Source organism: Perca fluviatilis, chromosome 1 (genome assembly GCF_010015445.1).
Source record: "Perca fluviatilis chromosome 1, GENO_Pfluv_1.0, whole genome shotgun sequence".
In the NCBI taxonomy this organism is placed as follows: Eukaryota; Metazoa; Chordata; class Actinopteri; order Perciformes; family Percidae; genus Perca; species Perca fluviatilis.
This window is the reverse complement of record NC_053112.1, coordinates 42,574,273-42,599,169: the sequence shown is the minus strand read 5'-3', so window position 1 is coordinate 42,599,169 and position 24,897 is coordinate 42,574,273. Positions and strand designations below refer to the sequence as shown.

The 24,897-nt window shown below is 40.1% G+C and overlaps 1 protein-coding gene across 1 annotated transcript; it reads left to right on the top strand.

The window, feature by feature from the left end:
• Positions 1–13,114: 13,114 nt before the first annotated feature.
• Positions 13,115–20,842, top strand: LOC120567860. The gene is made up of 4 exons (XM_039814968.1): positions 13,115–13,439; positions 15,463–15,568; positions 15,716–15,903; positions 20,364–20,842. The coding sequence occupies exons 1-4, from the start codon at positions 13,248–13,250 to the stop codon at positions 20,670–20,672; spliced, it is 795 nt and encodes a 264-aa protein (XP_039670902.1). The 5' UTR covers positions 13,115–13,247; the 3' UTR covers positions 20,673–20,842.
• The last annotated feature ends 4,055 nt before the right edge of the window (positions 20,843–24,897 follow it).

The window sequence follows — 24,897 nt, the reverse complement described above, 5'->3', positions numbered from 1 at the left end:
ATACTTGCTTTAAGTGCAAAAGGCAAATTTCAGGGGGTATCAAGAGTCTTTTTATGCATTTACGTGCAGTACACCATGTAAACTCAGTATCAACACATTTCCAGTGTAGTGAAAGTGGTTGTGGTAGGACATTTTCTTACATGTGGTCTTTTAAAAGACACTTGGAAAATGAGGATAAAGTTGGAAATAGTACTCTTGGAAGTACTCTTGATGACCCCTTTGAAGGTCCAGCCCCACCTGTTGTAGTACAGAATGTTGAAATGCTGAGCCAGCGGAAATGGAGCCAGCACAGGGAGATGAGGAAGTTGAGGAGGATTGGGATAAACTAGAGCCAGAGGGTATTAACAATCGGGTGGCCCTCTTTTTAGCCCACCTTAAATCCAAATCTTCTACGACATACTCAAACTTAAACTTTGTGGTTCAGCATACCTCCAGTTTAATTAGCGATATTTTCAGCAGACTGCAATCAAAGACTGTCTTTATTTCGTCAGTTTGGTCTTGATCAAAGCCCAGAGGTAGAAGAGCTTGGGGTGGAGTTCACAGCAGCAGCTGAGCCTTTCAAAGGAATGGAGAAAGATTATAAACAGATGCAGTATTTTGCTAAATCTGGAAACTTCATTCAGCCAGTTGAAGAGCTTCTGTCTGGGGTTTCCTATGTTCAGCCAATGGCCTCTGCCACAGGCATTGTCCGGCAAGTTGCAGTTCCTGATTCATATCACTGTATTCCGTTAAAGAGCCTTTTGACCAAGATTCTTGAAATTCCTGGGATTTTACAGGCCATGCTGGAATGGCAGCACAGAGAGGGTGATGCAATTCAGGATGTTTTTGATGGGGAATTTTGTAAAACACATCCATTGTTCCAGAATGAGGTTTCAATCCCGCTTGTGATTTACCAAGATGATTGTGAGATAGTAAATCCGCTTGGTTCTAAGACTGGGTTTCACAAGTTAGGACTTATTTATTTCATCTTGAAAAGCTTGCCACCAGACCTGCTATCAAGTTTGCAGTCACAGTTCCTTTTAGCAGTGTACAAATCTGATGACGTAGCGACCTATGGCCTTGATGCAATCCTGAGCCCTATCGTGGAAGAGATCAGGTGTCTAGAGAGTTATGGCATCTTTGTTAATACCCACAACTATCAAGGTGTTGTCAAGTTTACGGTGGTCCAGGTAGTTGGAGACAATTTAGGCTTGCATGGCGTTCTTGGCTACATTGAAAGCTTCAGTGGAATCTATGTGTGTCGGTTCTGCAAAGCAGATAAAAGGGGTGTGAGGTCTCTGACGCTGGAAGATCCTGCACTGTTGCGTGATCGCAATAGTTATGAGGCAGATTTGCGTACAGCCGACTCCTCCCAGACAGGCCTGAAAAGAGACAGTGTCTTGAACAACTTGTCTTTTTATCATGTATCGGACAATGTGGCAATTGACATCATGCATGATGTACTGGAAGGGGTGGGGCCCTATGAAGTCAAACTTGTGTTGAATTCACTAATTGAGCAAAAGTATCTCACACAAGAAAAGCTCAATTACAGAATAACAAGCTTTGACTATGGATTTTGTGATAAGGGTAACACATCTTCCGTCATAAGCAATCTCAAAAACCCTGAAGCCCCCATGCAGCAGTCAGCATCTCAAATGTGGTGCCTACTTAGGTTACTGCCGACAATGATAGGTGTATGGGGTTCCATTTGTGCCAAAATTAAGTCGACATGCTACCTGTCTATGCTTTGTGTTGTCTTCCATGTCTATGTGTCTATTAACTGTCTATGTCTACGTTTGTCTGTCTATGCTATGTGTCGTCTTCCATGTCTATGTGTCTATTAACTGTCTATGTCTATGTCTGTCTGTCTATGCTATGTGTCGTCTTCCATGTCTATGTGTCTATTAACTGTCTATGTCTATGTCTGTCTATGCTATGTGTCGTCTTCCATGTCTATGTGTCTATTAACTGTCTATGTCTATGTCTGTCTGTCTATGCTATGTGTCGTCTTCCATGTCTATGTGTTTATTAACTTTCTGTGTCTATGTCTGTCTGTCTATGCTAGGTGTCGTCTTCCATGTCTATGTGTCTGTTTACTGTTTATGTCCATGTCTGTCTGTCTATGCTATGTGTTATCTTCCATGTCTATGTGTCTATTAACTGTCTATGTCTATGTGATTGCCCACATGACTCAACTTTTGTCTGTGTCAACTCAACCTACTCCTGTCGTCTGTCCTTGTCGTTTGACCGTGTCGTCTTGCTGTGTCAATGCTGCATGTGTCATGACTATGTGTTGTTTCACTCTGTCGTTGCTATGCGTCGTTGCTATGCGTCGTTGCTATGCGTCGTTGCTATGCGTCGTTTCCCTCTGTCGTTACTATGTGTCGTCTTCTCTCTCTTGCTTGTATTGTTCCCATGTGTCGTTGCTATGCGTCGTGTCACTCTGTCGTTGCTTTATGTTGTTTCACTCTGTCGTTAGCAAGAGCTAACGTTAGCTAGCAAGAGTTCTGGCAGGTGATGTCACGCAATCCCAGCATGCACCAGTCAATACCAAAACACTGCCATCGGAGTTGAGCCAGAGTTAGCTAGCTACGTTACTAGCATAGACAGTATATAATAAGGTTACTAGCTAGCTAGTTGCACCTATTGTAGATAGCTAGCTAGATAAATAGATAATTTTTATTGATCCCAAGGGGAAATAATTTGCTGCCTATTTAATAAACGCCTTGATTCAGCATGGTGAATAGCTGCTGTGCGCCGGGATGCCAGAACCATCGGGAAAAAAGATAATGGATAGCATTTTATGAGATGCCTAGCTAAAGATCCCGAGAGAAGAAGTAAATGGATTGCTTCCATAAAACGTGCTAGAAGCAGACAGAACCAAACCGAGCCATGGGAGCCCACAAACAATGGATTTCGGTTATGCTGTGACCACTTTATATTAGGTAACGTAACAGAAATATCTTATTTATGTAGCTAGCTAACGTTAGCTAGCAAACAGACTAAAACGGTTTCTAACGGTTGGGGCTAGTAGGGATACAGCTAGCTAGCTAGCTACGTTCCTTTCCTTTCTAGCCACAACCGTTCGTTATTACAAAAAGACAAGTTCTACCTATGCAGTATGGCATGGATTTTGTGTGGATTACAAAGGCTAACGTTGGCTAACCTAAAAGAAGCACTGTATTCATATTTAAATCCTAAAATATCAGACTATACTGACTGATATTGCACTATTCCTTCCCTCTCTTTTGTATATTTTTTGTAAAATGGTAAATTCTATTGTATTTTTATACTGTACACGTAACAGTATTTTTTAAATATTTCTTACGGTCCTCTGTTTTTATTCTTTTATATGTTAAGTGAGTAAAGATTAACCAGAGCAAAGATTAACCAGAGTCAAATTCCTAGTTTGTTTACTCCAACCTGGCCAATAAAGCTGATTCTGATGTTGTTTCTATGTACTTATGTTTTAGGGAAAAAGAGTGACAACCCTCTGTCACCCGACTACGATCCTTCAATCTTCAATCATGTTCCATCCCCGGAGAAGAGAAAAAGAAGAATGAGGTTAGATGTAGTCAACAGAAGAGCAAACTTCAAAGAATAGAGAAAGCAGCAAAGCCATCAGCTGCAGCAGTAATGGATCTAACGGATTGTCCATCGGCGCGACAGCAAGCATCCTACTGCAGACCAGGTGAAGGAATCTAACATCAACAAAGAACATGAAAATGAAAATATTCTGCCTTTTCCCCATGAAAATGACGAAATGAATACAACTGCACTGAATGAGAATGGAATACATCCAAAAACTCTGCTGCCTGTCTCCTCAACCACACCCATGCCCGTGATCACATCACTCCCGTCCTTCAGAGCCTCCACTGGCTCCCTGTTTCCCAACGCATCCAGTTTAAAGTCCTCCTCACCTACAAAGCCCTCCATAACCAGGCTCCTTCCTCACAGACCTGCTCCACCACCACGATCCCCCCGTAACCTCCGCTCCTCTGACACTAACCTCCTCTCCCCACCACTCAGGACAACGCACCGTACCTGGGGTGACAGAGCTTTCACCATTGCAGCCCCCTCCCTCTGGAACCCACACACATTCGGGACTGTACTGACCTGGACACATTGAGAACACTAATCAAAACACACCTCTTCAGATTAGCTTTCCACATACTATAGTCTTACATTTCTCACCTGATAGTTACTGGTTTTATTGTTTTTAATTGCTTTTAATATGCTTGTTTTATATGTTGGTTTTATTGCTTATCTTTTTTTTAATATGCTATATGTGCTGGTTTTACTGTATGCTATATAAATATAATGTATTATTAGAGGAGTCTACAAAACAATGATAAAAGGGTTAATATCCTCACTGGTTTACAAACATTCAATACTAATGACAGTGTTCATTTTGTAGCTCTCTATCTCAAATGTAAGTCCACCCTAACATTATTTCAGCAGTACATGCTGGCTTTAATTAAGATGAGAATTAATTTGTCTTGATTTTTTTGGGTTATTATTTTGGCGTTGATTTGACCACTGTTTCAAAGCTTTTCAAACACTGTATTGACGTAACGTATTGCAGATTGGTGCTGATGTGCAACGTGCTGTGTATGCTTATAGCGTAATACTGTGGACTGTTGGTGCAGTGTTGGTGAATGTAAGATGCCTAAACCAAGAAGGATTCATTGTTCTAGGGCGATTAATGACAAATAAGTATTACAGTAGTTATTATTTAATAGCATTTCTTTTTTAATCATTTCACCCCTTGATTTCTTTTCTTCTGCTGTTACAGTTCCCCATCATTTCACCAAATGTACAACGTTTATCTATTTTTACTAAATAAAGATTGTGGGCCAACTCCTTTTGTAATCCTCTCACGACTAATTCTCTTTTTTGTGAATTGATCACTTTTGTGCAGCTATGACATATCCACTGTTTAGTGTTTCTTTTAATGCCAAGGCAAGTTTGGTGAAAATACACTTGAATCTTTGAACTGAACAAAAACCTGACACACAGACCAACACATTCTGTACTCCGGGCTCACGGCAGTAGCACAACTGTTGACCATGATTTTGAAATATTGCTGCTGGTTTTGGAGCAGAAAAATACTTGGCAATTAGCTCTGGAATTATACATTTCTTAAAACTTATTCTAGCCGCAGTGGCATCAGGGCTTGCCAGTATTATCCCATCTAAAGCAATTGCACCTTGCCACATTAATAAGAGCAATCTGAATATCAGGAAAGTTGTCTAAAAGTAATCTGGGTTGATTTGAATGGGCTACAGTATAGGCTAACATAATGTCCATTGTAACAATAGCCCCCAAAAGTCTAAATTTGTTTGTCTCATAACCAGATCTCAATAAATACAGTTTGAGGATTGTTGCCTTAAGTAGTGTTTACTTAACTTCAAAGTTTACTGTACAACTGATGCCAATTTATTTTAAAAGTTACAGTATACAAAACAGTACATTTGTGACTAGATTTTATTCTATTAAAAAAAATCTGGTCTTCATTTTGTAACTTATAGTCATTGCAATCTGGGGTTGTTCTGTAGAATGACAGATATCAGCAGAGGATCCATTACAGAGAGGCTTTTAATGAGTCACTGAAGGGAAAAACACCATGCTAGGGAGTAAGGATCTCACACACAAAAATCTGCTTTGTAAAAATAACTTATTTTCCAGTCAGATGCTTAATTTACTGACAGAACTGAAGCAGTCCCATGTTGGCCCCAAGGTGGCGCTCACACCAAAACAGATGTCCCCCACCCTTTGCTAAACTAACAAGAAATTGCCACTAACTAATAAAGTGACAGATGTGTATTGACCACAATCTAACACTCCAGCCCTACTTCACCTTTTAAGCTCTACAATGTTTTTGATCTGACAAGTCATTAAAACAGTCAACAAAACCTCAATGTAAAAACCCCCCATTCAGTACCATGCCTTAGTGCTGTTTCTTTTGGAAAACTACATCAATATGTTAAGTAAAGAAAACTACTGCTCTCCCAAACTGCTACATGTGCTTACTTCTGTTTTTGGTTTCTTATAAGTCTTTACAGATGAGGTGTTCTATAAGTCCCTATATATTTGGCATGCATTTTGGCATAATGTATTTGTTGGTAATGTGACATTTAAACACATCATCTAGATTTTACTAGCAGCTACCTTGGGAAGGAACTCGTTGCATTGATGTTGCACCATTTAAACAAGAACAAGGCAGGAATCATGATAGCCACGATAACCAGTGCCATCCATCTTTACTTCACTTACAGGAGATTTGACACAAATACAAATCATCTCCCTGTTTGAAATATTTATTTTTCACTGAACATGATACATACAGCATAACTGCTTTAGTGTAACATGGGAAGTATTGATTTAGTTTATTTACCAGGACGAGTTCTTAAAATACAACCACAGCAGCACAAATATTTTGCTCTTGTACTGCAAGTGTTATAACTCGTGAGAAAAGATTAGCACCTTGTTTCAGAAAAATAAATGGTGCAAACCCAATTAGTCATATAAGCAAACATATTTTTTGTTAAATTTCAGATTCAGTTTTCTTCTTACGTTAAGTAAAAAAACAGGTGCAAAACATAACTATAAAGATGGCAAATCAATAAGTTTTTGATCACGTTGCTTGTATTCATCATCCAACTAAAGAAAAGTACTCCGGGTTATCATTAATACTGGTATTTTATAATTAGCCTATACTCTAGCCCATTCAAATTCCTGATTTTCAGATTGCTCTTATTAATGTGGCAAGGTGTAATTGCTTTAGATAGGATAATACTGGCAAGCCCTGATGCCACTGCGGCAAGAAGATTTTTTAAAGAAATTTATAATTCCAGAGCTAATTGTCAAGTATTTTTCTGCTCCAAAACCAGCAGCAATATTTCAAAATCATGGTCAACAGTGGTGCTACTGCAGCGAGCCAGGAGTACGGAACATGTTGGTCTGTGGGTCAGGTTTTTGTTCAGTTCAAAGTTTCAAGTGTTTTTTCACCAAACTTGCCTTCGCATTAAAATAATTCCTTAACAGTGGATACGTCGTAGCTGCACAAAAGTGATCAATTCACCAAAAAAAAAGAATTAGTCGTGACAGGATTAGAAAAGGAGTTGGCCCACAATCTTTATTTAGTAAAAATAGACAAGACAAGCGGGACAAGACTAAATGTTGTACATTTGGTGACATGACAGGGAACCGTAACAGCAGAAGAAAATAAATCAAGGGGTGATATGATTAAAAAAAGGTTATTAAATAAATATAAACTACTGTAATACTTATTTGTTGTCATTATCGCCCTAGAACAATTAATCCTCCGTGGTTTAGGCATCTTACATTCACCAACACTGCACCAACAGTCCACAGTATTAGGCTATATGCATACACAGCAAGTTGCACATCGGCACCAATCTGCAATACATTACGTCAATACAGTGTTTTAAAAGCTTTGAAACAGTGGTCGAATCAACGTCAAAATAATAAGCCAAAACATCAAAAGACAAATTAATTCTCATTTTAATTAAAGCCAGCATGTACTGCTGAAATAATGTTAGGGTGGACTTACATTTGAGATAGAGAGCTACAAAATGAACACTGTCATTAGTGGTGAATATGTTTGTAAACCAGTGAGGATACTGACCTTTTTATCATTATTTTGTAGACTCATCTAATAATAATAATAAATGTTATTTATATAGCATACAGTAAAACCAGCACGTATAGCACATTAAAAAAGATAAGCAATAAAACAAGCATCTTAAAAGCAATTAAAAACAATAAAACCTGTAATTATCAGGTGAGAAATGTAAGACTATTGTATGTGGAAAGCTAATCTGAAGAGGTGTGTTTTGATTAGTGTTTTGAATGTGTCCAGGTCAGTACAGACACGGATGTGTATGGGTATGGAGTTCCAGAGGGAGGGGGCTGCAATGGTGAAAGCTCTGTCCCACCAGGTACGGTGCGTGGTCCTGAGTGGTGGGGAGAGGAGGTTAGTGTCAGAGGAGCGGAGGTTACGGGGGGAGTGTGGTCGTGGAGCAGGTCTGTGAGGAAGGAGCCTGGTTATGGAGGGCTTTGTGGGTGAGGAGGACTTTAAACTGGATGCGTTGGGAAACAGGGAGCCAGTGGAGGCTCTGAAGGACGGGAGTGATGTGATCACGGGCATGGGTGTGGGTGAGGAGACGGGCAGCAGAGTTTTTGATGTATTCCATTCTCATTCAGTGCAGTTGTATTCATTTTCTCTTTTAACAACATATTCATTTATCAGAGCTTGGCATTCCAACTCAAGAGAATGAATGTGTCTTAAAAAAAAACTTTACTCTCTAATGGTGAAGTTGCTGGATCATCATTTTCATGGGGAAAAGGCAGAATATTTTCATTTTCAAGTTCTTTGTTGATGTTAGATTCCTTCACCTGGTCTGCAGTAGGATGCTTGCTGTTGTCTTGAGGACAATCTGTTAGATTACTGCTGCAGCTGATGGCTTTGCTGCTTTCTCTATTCTTTGAAGTTTGTTCTTCTGTTGACTACATCTAACTCATTCTTCTTTTTCTCTTCTCCGGGGATGGAACATGATTGAAGATTGAAGTATCGTAGTCGGGTGACAGAGGGTTGTCACTCTTTTTCCCTAAAACATAAGTACATAGAAACAACATCAGAATCAGTATCAGCTTTATTGGCCAGGTTGGAGTAAACAAACAAGGAATTTGACTCTGGTTAATCTTTCCTCTAAAGTAGGCTAGGCTACAACACTCACTTAACATATAAAAGAATAAAAACAGAGGACAGTAAGAAATATATAAAAAAAAATACTCTTAAGTGTACAGTATAACAATACAATAGAACTTACCATTTAACAAAAAATATACAAAAGCGAGGGAAGGAATTGTGCAATATCAATCAGTATAGTCTGAGATTTTAGGATTTAAATATGAATACAGTGCTTCTTTTAGGTTAGCCAACGTAATTAGCCTTTGTAATCCACACAAAATCCATGCCATACTGCATAGGTAGAACTTGTCTTTTTGTAATAACGAACGGTTGTGGCTAGAAAGGAAAGGAACGTAGCTAGCTAGCTAGCTGTATCCCTACTAGCCCAAACCGTTAGAAACCGTTTTAGCCTGTTTGCTAGCTACATAAATAAGATATTTCTGTTACGTTACCTGATATAAAGTGGTCACAGCATAACCGAAATCCATTGTTTGTGGGCTCCCATGGCTCGGTTTGGTTCCGTCTGCTTCTAGCACGTTTTATGGAAGCAATCCATTTACTTCTTCTCTCGGGATCTTTAGCTAGGCATCTCATAAAATGCTATCCATTATCTTTTTTTCCGATGGTTCTGGCATCCCGGCACACAGCAGCTATCCACCATGCTGAATCAAGGCGTTTATTAAATAGGCAGCAAATTATTTCCCCTTGGGATCAATAAAAATTATCTATTTATCTAGCTAGCTATCTACAATAGGTGCAACTAGCTAGCTAGTAACGTAGCTAGCTAACTCTGGCTCAGCTCCGATGGCAGTGTTTTGATATTGACTGGTGCATGCTGGGATTGCGTGACATCACCTGCCGGAACTCTTGCTAGCTAACGTTAGCTCTTGCTAACGACAGAGTGAAACAACATAAAGCAACGACAGAGTGACACGACGCATAGCAACGACACATAGCAACAATACAAGCAAGAGAGAGAAGACGACACATAGTAACGACCATGGTAACAACAGAGGGAAACGACGCATAGCAACGACGCATAGCAACGACGCATAGCAACGACGCATAGCAACGACGCATAGCAACGACGCATAGCAACGACAGAGTGAAACAACACATAGTCATGACACATGCAGCATTGACACAGCAAGACGACACGGTCAAACGACAAGGTCAGACGACAGGAGTAGGTTGAGTTGACACAGACAAAAGTTGAGTCATGTGGGCAATCACATAGACATAGACAGGTAATAGACACATAGACATGGAAGACAACACATAGCATAGACAGACAGACATGGACATAAACAGTAAACAGACACGTAGACATGGAAGACGACACCTAGCATAGACAGACAGACATAGACACAGAAAGTTAATAAACACATAGACATGGAAGAGGACACATAGCATAGACAGACAGACATAGACAGTTAATAGACACATAGACATGGAAAACGACACATAGCATAGACAGACAGACATAGACATAGAAAGTTAATAGACACATAGACATGGAAGACGACACATAGCATAGACAGACAGACATAGACAGTTAATAGACACATAGACATGGAAGACGACACAAAGCATAGACAGGTAGCATGTCGACTTAATTTTGGCACAAATGGAACCCCATAATAGGTGACCTTATCCCTGTGGATAACAAGCATTGGGAACTTCTACTCCTCCTACTCTTGTGCATGGAGTTCATCTTTTCTCCTTCGCTTACTGTAGCAGCGACACTGTACTTAAGTAAAATCATTGAAGAGCATCACTCCCTCTTCCTGGAGCTCTATCCTCACCTACATTTACGGCCAAAACACCACTTCATGCTCCATTACCCAGGAGTCATTCAAAAACTCGGACCGTTGAGGCAGTTCTGGGCGATGAGATTTGAAGCTCAACATGCATTTTTCAAACAGGTTAGCCATGTAACTTGCAACTTCAGAAACATTTGTAAAACCATGGCATTTCGCCATCAGATGATGCAGTGCTACAATTTCCTGTGTGGAACTGTGTTGTGCCACAATACAGAAGTTGGTCCAGGGTACACTACATTTCTGGCCAACATTGAGGGATTTAAAGAGATCCAAAGTGGTCTAGAAGGTATTCCCCTTTTCAGTTAATTGTATGTGCCAGCCTGAGTTACATTTAAGGGAATTGAATATAGAGCAGGCATGACCGTATTCCTGTCCTATGGTCCATATGGAGAGCCTCAGTTTGGTGTCATACAATCAGTTTTACTACTGGAGCAAACATCACATACACCAACAATAAAGCTTGTTGTAAAGAAGTGGGAAACACAGTGGTTTGATAGGCATTTATTTGCATACAGTGTGATTCCCACTCAAGTTTTGCCAGCTGTAGATGTGAGAGAGCTGCTTGATCACCATCCCATCCATGCAGTCAAGTCGCACAGAGAGGATGATGAAAGTTTATACATTTCCCTGCGCTATAGACTTTTTTTAGATTATCAGCTGACTGCCACCAGGTGTGTGTGTGTGAGACACTTGTAAATAGTATTTTGACAGGTTTATAGATGTTGAAAAGGCCTAGCTTGACATCGTCCGCCATATTAGTTTAGTTTTTAGCCATACATGCTGCGTAAAGTGTCCATTGCTTGAAGATGATCAGTGTTGGACTAATGGGATGGGAAGAACTACTGGAACTACTTCTCGGATGGGATGACGTTACCAAACTACTGGGATGTTTTTGAAATGACTACTGGGATGTTATAAGTTGTACTGTAAGTATTTTTTCGGTTTAATCACTTAATGTCTGTCTGCTCCATATACAGTCTTAGTCTTAGGAAACGTGTCACCTTTTACACCTAAAAACAGGGCACTTGGGTGAAGAATTTGTGAACAGTTTTGTGTCTGAAACCATGTGCACTCTCTTTCCAAATGTATTGTAACGAATGGCGGGGAGTGCACCCTACTGGTCTCGAACCCGGGTCCCCATGCGTGCTTCCTAACCGCAACACCAAGAGGGGCATCTCCGCTTGGCAGAGCTGTTTGTTAGCCTCATATACCGCCCAGAGTTTGCTACAGTATACATTCTGTGAGAATGCCAGCCAGTACACATCTGTCACACCATGCGTACTGTATGCAGTCTTCTGAGTCCACTAGTCTAATGTGGCAAAAACCGGCACAGTTTTATATCTTGACCCCCACTACATCTGTCACCTTGTTCACTATAAATCCAGGAGTTTACATTACTGATGCTTAGCAAGCTATTCTAGGTGGCTGGCACTGTTTATTATATTGACCTGGATTTTCTGCATAGGTTGAACCTGCTGTTGTGCCTGCTATCCCACCTACAATCTCTGATGTCCCACCAACAGCCACTCCTCCAAACCCCATGGAGGAACAAGCAGCAGCTGTGGTACCAGTAAATCAGCTGATACAGACAATACACATCATTCCACAGTTTGTAAGTTCCACTTTAAGACTTGGGTGTCACTTTGTTTAATCAACACTAGGCTGGGCAATTAATCAAAGTCAAAATTTAGAAACAAAACTGAATGTATCTTGTATATGCTTATTGATCAAGATGCTTTTTTTTTCTTAAATTGGCGAATCCACCTGGATAAGAAATAGTAATTCTTATAATCAGCTAAATTAATTTGATTAGCAACTTAAGCCCTATGTTATAATTTGCTGTACAATGGTGGTGCTTGAAAAGAGTGAAAACAACACTATACAAGCTCACAACACATTGTGATGCTCTGTGAGCCAACCATTCATTAATTGAAATCAAGGCAAAGGTTTTAAATAATGGTTATCGATTTGAATTCATATCACCCTTCACTTAACAAAAAGTAAGAAATCTGCAATGTTGTCTCGCAATTTTCTCAGGATGTCCGGCAGATTCTTACAGGCTTACATGATGGCAAGCAAATTGTTGAGAGCCTTGATGAAGATAATGTCATCACAACTAGCCAGATACGTCTCCTCGTCCGTATCTTGGTTTCGTACCTCATTGAGAAGTTTGGAGAGAAGTACTTTATTTATTTTTTATATTGAATAGGGTTCCTGTTAAATACGCCAACATTCTCATTTGAAAAGTAAATTAACATGTAGTTTATTTTCATTTCACTTAAGATAAAACAGGGCACTACTTTGAGGTCTGACATTGACCTAAATTTGCTAGGAAGAACCAACATTTCACTTTGGCGACGTTTCCAACTGCTACAGCTGTTTTTTTGGGGATACGACACATTTTTCAGCAGTAGGCTACTTTAAAGGGGTAGTTTGAATTATAGGACATAAAGAAAGATGTATGAAATGCTTACCGTCAATTAGGGGTGGTACGGTTCATGAAAAAACATCCGAACCGTTCGGTCCGCTTGTCTCGGTTCGGAACGTGTTTGTGCCGCATGGTTCGACGCATGCGCAATGTGGCCTCGTGTCCGTCAGGTGCCCCGTATGTGACCTCAGTGTGTTTCTCTTTCGCGCGAAAGAAGAGGTAGTTACCCACAAAACGTACAGCGAAAGACCGTGCAAAACATTTCAGGCCGTCATGCCGACCTGTATACATTTTAACATCAATGTACGCTGTAACGTTTTTTCACTCGCTGAAGCAGCTGCAGTTTAGATCCTGTCGGGTCTCTGCAGCGGGCGGGGCTGCTCAGTTCTCCCCGCGACTGACGCGCGCACACACACACAAACACACACGGTGGATGCAGGAAAAAACGGAGAGGAGACGTATACAGGAGGGCCTGACAGCTATGGTCGTTATTGTAAGTACAATGATAAGTCCAATAAGTACTTTATCAAACCGTATGTGTGTCCCAGCCCAGGATAGGAAATTAACTAACAATGTAAACTGTTTAGGTTTAACGTATTCTGACTTATTCAAAAGACGGAGCTTTAAGAGTTCCTCTCTTTTTCTTTTAAAGGATACATTTTTGTAAGAGCTACACTGAAGTTGGCAGTTTGATAAATGCAAGTTATTTCAGTTGATATTCTGTAATATTTCAATCTTCATGTGCAAAAAAGGCACATAAGTTCCTGTAGATGGCAATACACATTCTCCTTTTTTTTGCCAAATAAATTAAAAGCTTGTTGAAATCACAACAATGTCTTCCCTCTTGCTGTAGCAAAATCTCAGCTAGCTTTCCTCAGAGATGGTCTTAATTATGTGCTTAAAGTCAAGTCAAATTCAGTTTGTGCACGATTAGGCTACATGATATAACTATATAATTATTTAATACTGTATCCTACATTGTGGATAATTAAGCTATATAGCGTATGCTGAAGTATATTTCTGGAGGGTTAAAGATTAAAAGAAAAAATAACAAGAACCGTACAGAACCGAAAACCGTGACCCTAAAACCGTGATACGAACCGAACCGTGGGTTTTGTGAACCGTACCACCCCTACCGTCAATATAGCCGATGCAAAGGTATTAATTAATAACCCAAGTCCTGTGTCTTGAATTTTGATTTGGTTATTTTACGTTTACTCCACAATATGTCAACAATACAAAGTTTTTTTAAATGTATTTTTTCCAGCCAACTCACTGGAAGTAGATATGGATCATAACAAAATCAAAACTTTGATTATAAATTAATCCCTTCACATTGCCTATATTAACTGTAAGTATTTCATTCATCTTTATGTCCTACAATCCAAACTATCCATTTAAATCTAGTATTCTTATGGTTGCAATCAAATTCGATTTTCAATTTAAACTTTACTTAGTCAACTGTAGTCAGCCGAGGGCTCTATACCAGGCCCCCTTCTGTTTTTGCTAGATTCCGATGTAGATCTCCTGTTTCTGGCGAATCCTTACCAAAGAATACACACTAGGGTTCATACATGTGAAAATTATTGCCCCGCAGGTCCTTTAAAATACAGCTCACTCCTCCTAGAAACGCTTCTGTGCTGTTTGATGCCCGCTGTTATGCACTAAGCAGCAGGAACAATAATTGATCTACTTCTCTGAGGACAGACAGACGTACAGACAAACCCTGTTCTAACCGTAGCCCACGCTGTCAAAGTCAAACGTGCCTCATCTCTATTCATTAAAGCGCCCATATTATGCTCATTTTCAGGTTCATAACTGTATTTTAAGGTTGTACCAGAATAGGTTTACATGGTTTAATTTTCAAAAAACACCATATTTTTGTTGTACTGCACAGCTCTCTCTCACTGCTGCAGATCCTCTTTTCACCTGGTTTCTGTTTTAGCTACAGAGTGAGACCTCTTTTCATCTTCTTCTTCTGTACTATCTTTGATTGCACTCATGCTCAGTAGCTCAGATGTAGATCATGTCAGCTAGCTAACTCTAGAGACAGTAAAAGAAAGCCTGTTTCTCCAACTTTGGTCAGTTACAAGGCAGGATTAGCTGGGAGACTTCTAAATGAGGGCGCACATGTAAGTAGTTTTTTTGTAGATTATGGTGAACTTGTGTGTGTTGTAGCAGTGCTTTGCTATTGAGAACGACGTAGCATGCTAGCGTTAGCATTAGCGTTAGCATGCTAATGCTAACGGTTAGCATGCTAACGAGCTAACGGTTGTGGTTAGCCAGCTCATTTCGGACTGTGACGTCACAGTCCGAGCCGATTTTGAACAGCTCACTAGGAGACTGAAGGCAGGACACATTCAGAAACCTGTATCTCACTCAAAACAGCATGGATGGATTTTTTTCAAAGTTTGTATGTGTGTGGAAGCACCAGATACACAAAAGAACACCCCAAATCCCAGAAAAAGTGATTTTTTCATAATATGGGCACTTTAAAGATTTTGATTTCTTGGCAGGAAATATGGTACACCACAGGACGGAGCCACCGGCCAGCCACTGGATTCTTGGAGGAAAGGCTGTGGAACGTCAGGAAGCGGTTGAGATCAACAAGCAGGTTGCGGAGTACGGCACAGAAACCACCACAAACGCCAGATGATGGCGCTCTTGCAAGGGCTCTCATACCAGCTAATTATTAAACTGGAAAATTATTTGATGAAGCAAAACATCCGTATTTCAGTGACTGACAACTTTCTTGTTCTTTTTTTACAGAATGTACCATATCAGACGAACGAGCTTTACAGCTTAAAGAATGGTTGAGAAACAATTCTCAGCCCCTCAGCCAGATAGAAACCTACATGGAGAACACGGCAGTCTACAGGGCCAAGTGGATTAGAGACAACAATTGGACCATTGATGAGATCCTTGAAGAGTTCCCTCACCTAATGACCAAAGACATGGTAGGTATAGGGAAATATATGAGGATGCATTGTTTATAACAATGCATGGGTTTAGCGTTCCTCTGTTCAACATTTTTGAAGGTTTTTGACCAAAAAGAACCATCATTTTGGCCACTATCATTACTATAGCTAACTAAAATAAAGGTGTAAATTTGCTTTAGTTATTAACACCTGTATTTACACAATTCACAGCCTTCTCGAACATTTTACACAGTGAAAAACAACATGAGCTCTGAGAATAGTGAGTGATATCATAATAGGAATAGAGTTAAATAAATCTGTCGGCCTGTTTATGCTAATTAGGTAAAAAAAGAAACAATTTTTTTGTGATTGCTGCGGGCAAAAATCCTTGATTATGCGGCACATTTTATTAAAAAATGCGATGGAATATGCGGGATATTTATGCAAGTTTATGCAATGAAATTGCGGGGAATATGAAATCATGCAAGCCCCGCATATTTTGCACGGAAATCGGCAATTTATGCGCCAAAAGTGCGCTGTATTTGAAAAAATGCGGTCCCTGCATAAATATGTGGACTTTGGCTGATTATGCATTAAATTATGCAATCGCATAATCGTGTTTTTCTGGAGGGACTGATTAACGAATGCTCTGTTCAAATAAGAGTCCCAGTAAGTAACACCTGAGTTAAATGCAGTTATTAATTAATGTAATTGATTGACTGAATGAATTTAATTGAATTAGATGTTTGAGCAAGTGACTCAGTAACTCAGAATTGATTTGGCAAATTTGACCATAAGCCTGTAAGTCCTCAAGCATGTCTAAAGGGGAAACCTTATTAATTTTATCAGCATATCTGAGCTCAAGAATGTGTGCATGCACACATGCATATCCAGGTTTGTTTTACTATACTTTTGGGGACAGGCATCAAATGTATTTTTCACCGATTTTCACGTGACCAGCCATGACCGGCGACCTGCCGGTCAGTGACATATGCCGATTTTATTCCGGTCAAATGCACTCGGGCGCCGCATAATTAAAGGGGTGATAGAATGCAAAACCGATTTTACCTTGTCATAGTTGAATAATGATAGTTTAGTGGGTAACTAGGACATACATACAGTATAACCTCTAAATCCCATTGACATCTCTTTTCTCTGCAAATCTCACTATTTGAAACTGCCTCTGAAAACGGGCGAATCTCAACAAGCCTCATAGTTGACGTCAACTATTGCGGCTCCTCCTCATTTGGCTCTAGTCTGTGTTTCTCACGCCCCAACATTTGCATAGGCTACACAACTGACCTGAGATCAGTTAGTCTTCTGAATCTAGGTCGTGCAGATCTCAGAAATTGTATACATTGTCATATGCTATTTTACCATTAAATTCACTTCTGAAACTTTTTTATGCTTGAAATCAACTATGTAAAGCTCAAATATGGGCTGCTTTACGAAAATGGATGGCTAATTGCAAATTTTGTCCGACTGTGTGTCGGAGTTCAGCGCTGGTGCTGCCTGTGTAGCTGCCTCGACATCCAGGCGCAGGCTCTATCAATGAGACTCGCGGACAAGCGGCGTTTATTTCCCCAATTGTTTGTTTAAATAACTCAACACATTATAATTACACACATTAAAAGATTAACTGAAACCGGTGGTAAGAGATTGCTGGCGTAACAAGCTTGCTGACCGCGCTCTCACTCACATACACCGGGCATTTAGCTAGCAGGAAGAGGGGAGTTGCAGTCCCTGGAGCTCTGTCAGGGCAGGGGCATTTGGTTGTCATTAGCCCAAGAGACGGTGACTTTGCGCGGGTATGGAGTGCAGTGGGCTGCCAGTCGGTGACGGAGCTCAAAGTACCTCACAGCAGGCCGGGGCTGTGAAGGAAGGCAGGCCGGGCGGGAGGGCAGCAACACAGGCAGCACCGCGGCGCTTAACTCCGACACACAGTCGGACAAAATTTGCAATTAGCCATCCATTTTCGTAAAGCAGCCCATATTTGAGCTTAACATAGTTGATTTCTCGCATAAAAAAGTTTCAGAAGTGAATTTTTTAATGGAATAGCCCGATAAACAATTTATAACTTTGCAGTGTCTGAAATATGAGAGTCTCTATGTAGTTTGCTCAAACCAATCAGCATGTAGCTCATTCGGAATATTCATGAGCATACCATATTTGGAAGAAAAGCTCTTGTTCCAAATAGAGCCATATTCACAGGGTAGTTAAGGGCCTAATAAAATAGCATTCGGGCAATTTTCAGCCCAACCAATGTTACATACCCTATTAGGAGACCTTAAGGAACAGTGTAAAATACCCTATATAATCATTATATCACCCCTTTAACATCGCACACTCAATCAGCTGTTTATGAAATGTCATAAAGTCGTAATTACGGCTCTGCAGAGTAGTCTGCTCTGCTGATCTCAGCCACGCTCTCTCTCTCTCTCTCTCTTCTCTCTGAGGCTGAACAACTGGAACATGAAAACCGCACTCACATGGGTCCCGTGAAATTTGACAGCTACAGTTTATCGGAAAATAGTGTTGGGCACACTGACTTTGAACTTACTGTTTATCAGACCCCAGGTGAGACAAGAAGCTAACGTTAGCTAACGCTGCGGTCCCTCTGCCGCTCCTGCTGCAACAAACAAAAAAAAGAGACGCTGTATTCCTCCGACACGTTGTATCAACATTACTTTTTAAAACGCTTTCCAGGTTAGTGGGGATGCATACCGCTCAAAACCAACATTAAAAACATAGTAGCCTAATCTTCCCTCAGTGTTTAGTTTTGTTACTAAACTGTGTGTAAAATGAGCGGTGACATTAAATCATCTGTGTGACGTTTATGTTTTCAGGTAATTTTACTGTTGACATTCATGTTTGTAGTTTTATAGTGATCGATTATCTATTCAAAAAATTTTCTATTAAAGACAAGATAGAAAATAAATATTTGTGTGCGCTGGAAAGTGGTTAGAAAATATGAAATCGGAATCAGCTAAAATCGGTATCGGCAGGTCAAACTCAATGAAAAATCGGAATCGGCCTAGAAAGTTGAAATCGGTGCATCTCTACTTACAACGCGTTGGTCACTATCAAAGCATCCTGGGCTTCTAGAACACCTCAGCAGTGCCACAGGCTGATTACCTCTGTACCACACCGCAATGATGCAGTAATTTGTTCTAAAACAGGCACCAACAAATTGAGTGCAGAACTTAAAGGAGAACTCCGGGCAATTTTACGTTAATCTTGATAGCTATATGTATATGAGTACTGTCGATAGCAAAAACGAGCCGACTGGGTGCTAGCAACACGGAGCTGCTGCAGCTAATGCCGAGAGCTCCCACTTAGCTAAAACGGCAGTTTTGGGGGCATAAGATAAAAAGTGCCTTTGTGCCTCTTAACAGACACAAAATACAATTAAAATGTCTGTGCAACATGAACAGGGCCCTTACATGACATCAAGATGCATTTAGCAACTTAGCCATTGTTTAAATTCACCTACCCTGCTAGCTGCCGTCTGGGATGAGTGAGTGTGTTCAGCCAGGCTTCGGTAATAATCATCACGCAGCAGTTCCGTGTGTAATTGTAGCATATATATCCATTTTGTCTGTGATTCATCTGTCGTTGGTGAATAGGAGTCTCTGCAGTGAGAATTGTGTGGTAGTTTCCTTAGCCAGGCTAGCAGCCCCGACCGGCATCCTTCTACTTCCTCCCCGCCTCCCTCGCCTGCAGCTGCCAACAACAATCCACAGGCGCCCGCTGGTCTGGTGAATGTCCTCCAGAGGACAGTTCATGGTTTCGCGGCGAAATTTTGAAATTTATTCCACCCTCAAAAATAGGTAATTGAGCACTGTAGTGGTTATGATCATATCAGTGACTATGTAACTACATAGAAACGGACTTACATGACATCTTGATGTCATGTTACATCTTGTTAACATATTTATCAGAAGGTTGACACTTTTGTATTTTAACCCATTTGGACCTGACTCTGTGAGGTTGACTCTAAAGAAGTCTTCTAAATCTACAAAGCATTTGCGGCCCACCTATCTGACCACCTAACCCGGCTGCCTATCGGCCAGATAGGATAGTCAGATAGGTGGGCCGCACGCATTTTCTGAGCATGTTTATTGTAATGATAGATCATCAATTGATTTATGGCTTTTTAGGTCAATTGAGGTCTGAATCCTTTTTTAAATTGTTTTCTGTAATGTGAGCTATATGCCATAACCATCAAGACTTAATCAAAAAAGGTTTGGAATATTTTGTTATGTGCAATGAAATGTAGGCTATTATAGTTCAACTTTTTGAGTTGATTAGAGATGCACTGAATCTTTTCCAAATTGTAAAGCTAACTAGACTTTATCGTAAAACAATCGTTTCTCTTATGAGGACCAGGAAAATGGTCACAATGTCTATATTTTAATTCTACTCTAGTAGTCGGTAGACATTTGGTCCTTACTCACTCGCACTATCTCACTTGCTCTTTTGTATTCTTTCTTTTTTAGCCTGGAATAAACATGGTGGAGTACCTCCATGAGGCCAAGGTATGCAAACCATACCCCCACATCCTGACGCTGGGAAATGGTCAGAGTGCATTTCAGGCCTTCGTCATTATAGCTGGACAGGCCCTGGAACAAGAAGCACTGCTTCAGGCCATTGATGTCTGCTTCAAGGCATTCTTTGTCTTTGACATGAAATACCCAAAGCAGTGTGAATATGTGTGGGAATTCATACAGACTGTCATATATGAAATGCCAGGAGGGAAGTCTAAAATGGTTAAATTTCTTCAAAACAGAATACTTGCTTGCAACTAGAGCTAATAGCTCTTAATATGAATTTGAATTTGTTTTGCCTGTTGAATGTTCAGCCAGTTAATTTGTAATTGTGGTTTTGCAGTTTATATCCTACCTGAGTGATATGAACTGCAACAATTCCACTTAGAGATGGCCCGATAGCATTTTTTGCTTCCCGATACCGATTCTGATACCTGAACTTGTGTATCAGCCGATACTTAGTACCGATCCGATACCAGTGTGTCATTTATTTTATTATGTTTTAACAACTGTATACTACTATCCCTGTATGGATGTGATATGATGTATAACAACTGCACTGTAAAAACTCCAACTTAATATTGTTGACATGAAAAAGTATTTTAAGTGTTTAAGAATTAAAAATATATATTATTAATATTTGACTAAAAAATGTAAGTCGCTCCAGCAAAAGTTGAAATTTGTATGATTCAACGGCATTTAGTAAGTCATTACAAAATACATCATTCAGTTGGGATGCACAACTTATATGTCAATGTGCACAACAAGTGCAAAAGTTCTGATAACTCATGTCTTTGTTGTGAAATGCGGGAAAGCCAACTTTCCGAGTTGAAGATAGTCACTTGAAGTCATCGGATCCCCGCACTGGCTGTTTGCTGCATGGAACCTGGAGCCCACACTGGCAAGTTTTTTTCACTTAAAATATAAATTGTGTAATTTTATAATGTGATACATAAGTGGATAAACTAGGCAGTGTTACTTTATTGACAACAGTTTGCCCAAAGCTAACGTTCGCCGCTAGCTTCTGCTTATCGTAAGCTAGCAGCCAGGTTAAAGTTAGCTGATAAATGCGGTACTTGTCTAAGCAGGTAACTTGGCTAACGTTACCGTTTAAACTTCGTTAAAGCTTTTCAGACCGGTAGCGTTAGCTAAGTTAAAATACTTGTGTGATATACTATTTCGTAATTGCGGGAATGTTAGCTAGCTAGTAACGTTATCCCCACTAACACAGAATGTTTAGGGAACGTTGGGGAACGTTAGTTTTTGGTTCTCTAAAGGTTAGTTCGAACCAAACCAAAAACTAACGTTTAGGGAACGTTCCCTCATGGTTATAACGTTCCCTAAACGTTAGGGGAACCAACCAACGGGAACGTTCTCCTGTGGTTGCACTGTTACCTCCACACAACGTTCCCGTTTGGTTGTTTTTGGTTGTTCTGAGTGCGGTTTTGAAAATGTTTATTTTTACCAGCTCCATTTAAGTTTTTGAAGTAGCCTAGCACTAGTCACTTGATTTAGATTCACGCAAAAAGTATTGGTCTTATAAAATCGAAGTAAGATAAACAACATAGCAAGAGAATAAAATAATTTTTAGGCTGATAACAATTTTGTTAAAAACAATACTTTTGTGCTTGATTTCGTTTTTTTAACTGTATTAGGTGAAAATACCTAAAACAAGAATCTATCAATAGAACGATTTTCACAACTAAGAAAATTCACTTCTTTCATTTCTAACAAGTGTCTCAGTCCAGTGTACAAATCCTACCGTTACACCCCCACGCCAGTAGGGGAAGACAGTGCCTCTGCTCTCAGGTGACCGATTCAAGTCCTGTCCTGACTTCCGTTTACAACACCGGTACACACACCTGGCTAACAGGACAGACAAAAGATCCGTTCGTTTGGTCCCAAATTCGAATTGAAATACTGCCATTGACTAAAACCTATGATGACTACACTTCACTGACGGTGTTATAACGCAAGGTAGGACGAAGATACCAAGAAAGACATTGTCGGCTGTCAACAGTAAAGACTTTCCTCCGCTCAAGACTGCTAGCCCGTATGCTAACGCGGGAAACAAGTTAGCTTTCCACAGCTAGCTAAGCTGCTAGCCCTAGTATGGAGGAGTATGGAGCTAGCTAACGTTAACGTAATATCTTACATGTCCCTAAGAGCCGATGTGGGTTTAGGTTTAAACACTTATCTTACGATACATCCGAGGGCTGTATGCTGTAAAGCCTGTAACGTGGATGAGAGATAAAGCCATGGATGTATTAACAGAAGCTCTGTTCACAAAACTGCAGGCTAACCTAGCATAACATAATAATTAAACCTCCTTGGTTGTCTAAATACATCCATCGTTTATTTAGATAATCATGGTAAGACCTGAAGTACAGACTACATTATTTACACTTCATATATTCTTTTTGCAATCAGTACAAATTGTATGGTCTTTTATTTCAGATGAATCCATTCCACAAGCAAGAAAGCATTTCAGGACAGAGCGTAAGTTAACATTTATGCATGCATTTAAGAAACCAGTCATATTTCCTACCATGGAACTACTGAAATTCAACCTGGTGCATATCACGTGACTGTTATAATGTATAACAACTAAAACCATTAATTATTCCATAGTCATGAGGACCTCCATTACCCGCATGGCACAGCGGATGGACACATTTGAGGAAAAGATGGATGAGCTGCTCATGCTCTTAAGGAGCTCCCAGTCACCTCCCTCTGCTCCAGTCGATGACATGTTGCTGTCGCCCTGCTCAACAGTCATCGAGCTGCAGGAGTTCAACAGGAGTCTCGGTCAACAGGAGAGGAGGAACAAAATGGTAATTAAGTGGCCCTACCCTGCCCTAAGATAACACTATATAATTGCATAAATTAAAATATCATTATAACTGAACTGACTTCTCTTACAAAATGAGATTGTACAAGCTCTCCACTTTGTTCTACATGTGTAATTTGTATTTCTATATTTGTTTTACAGCAACTTTTTCTGACAAGCTTTCAACCAATGACATTGTAAAACCGTATAGCCTGCAGGGCAGAAAGACAAAGGCCTTCCAGGACCTGACAATCTGCAGGGTTATAACAGGCAAGTGTTATTTTATTGTTCACATCAGTATTATGCCTAGCTTGGCTGATAAGGGGTTTTAATTTGACTTGTAACTTTGCTTCTTCTTGCTACTCTAGCGGCATCTCAGAAAAACTTCCCCGCGCTGACTGCAGCAGACGTGGAGGACCCCCCAGTGCTCCCCCTCACAATATCCAACAGCCTAGTGTCAAAGGTCGACTCATTCAAGTTTCTGGGCTCCATCATTTCCCAGGACCTGAAGAGGGAGTCCAACATCCTTAAAAAGGCTCTGCAGAGGATGTACTTCATACGGCAACTGCGGAAGCATGGCCTACCACAAGAGCTATTGGCCATCTTCTACACTGCTGCCATCCTCCTGCCTCCTCCCCTCTGGCAGGCGCTACAGATCCCTGCACACAAACAACCAGACACAAGAACAGCTTCTTTCCCTCTGCCATCACTCTCCTGAACTGCTGATAAGTGGGGTCATCCCCACTTTGGCCATTCACCTACACATTACATACTTTATCATTCCAATATGCATCTTGCACACTACATTTCTGCCCTGCAAAGGCAAAAGACCTTAACTTGCTACTGTGAAACTGAGAAAAATGACTTTAAAGTTTCTGTTTTGTCCAGACAAAAGTATTATAGGTAAAACTCCAAAAATTTGACAACTAGTTGCTATAATTAAGAAATGTTTGTATGCAAAAAATCTTGAGCTCAAAATTGACCTTTTGATCCTTGTTTGGCAGTTCCTGTACTCTTCCTTTGTATCATGTGCCAAAAACAAGTAGTCATGCAAAGGCAAAAGGCAGTAACTGACATATAATCAATATTTGCTTGCTGTTCACCATACTTGCATCCATCATAAGAACACCTAACCAAGGTCTAGTCATCATGTTATTTGTTTTAAATTATATAGAAAACCTTTGCTTGTTACTATTTACTGCTATAATGATCAGGATAGTGTGGCAACACTAACACAGTTTAACAGTATGACAGATAAGTGACTTTGCAGTACAGTATGAAAAAATACAAGAAGTATTTTCTCAATAAAGATAATTTAAGTATAATTGAATACAAAGGTATATTTATTGTTTAACAATAAATATATAATGTTTAACACTAAGGGCCACCAAACTGCTTAAGATGCACAGTCAACAAGCTCGACTTGGATTACTACTTTTTAATTCTGAGATAACATTTAGGTTAGCATACTTTGTACGGACGTCAGCAATAACTAGCTTAGTGCTTTTATGGATGTGTGAGATTTGACATGAACACCTGCAAGAAGGAAATATAGCTCAAACACGTATGGATTGTTGTGGATACAGCAGATGACGTGCATTGCTATGGATTATATCTTCCATGGATTATATCGGATTGCATGGAAAGGTAGGATGC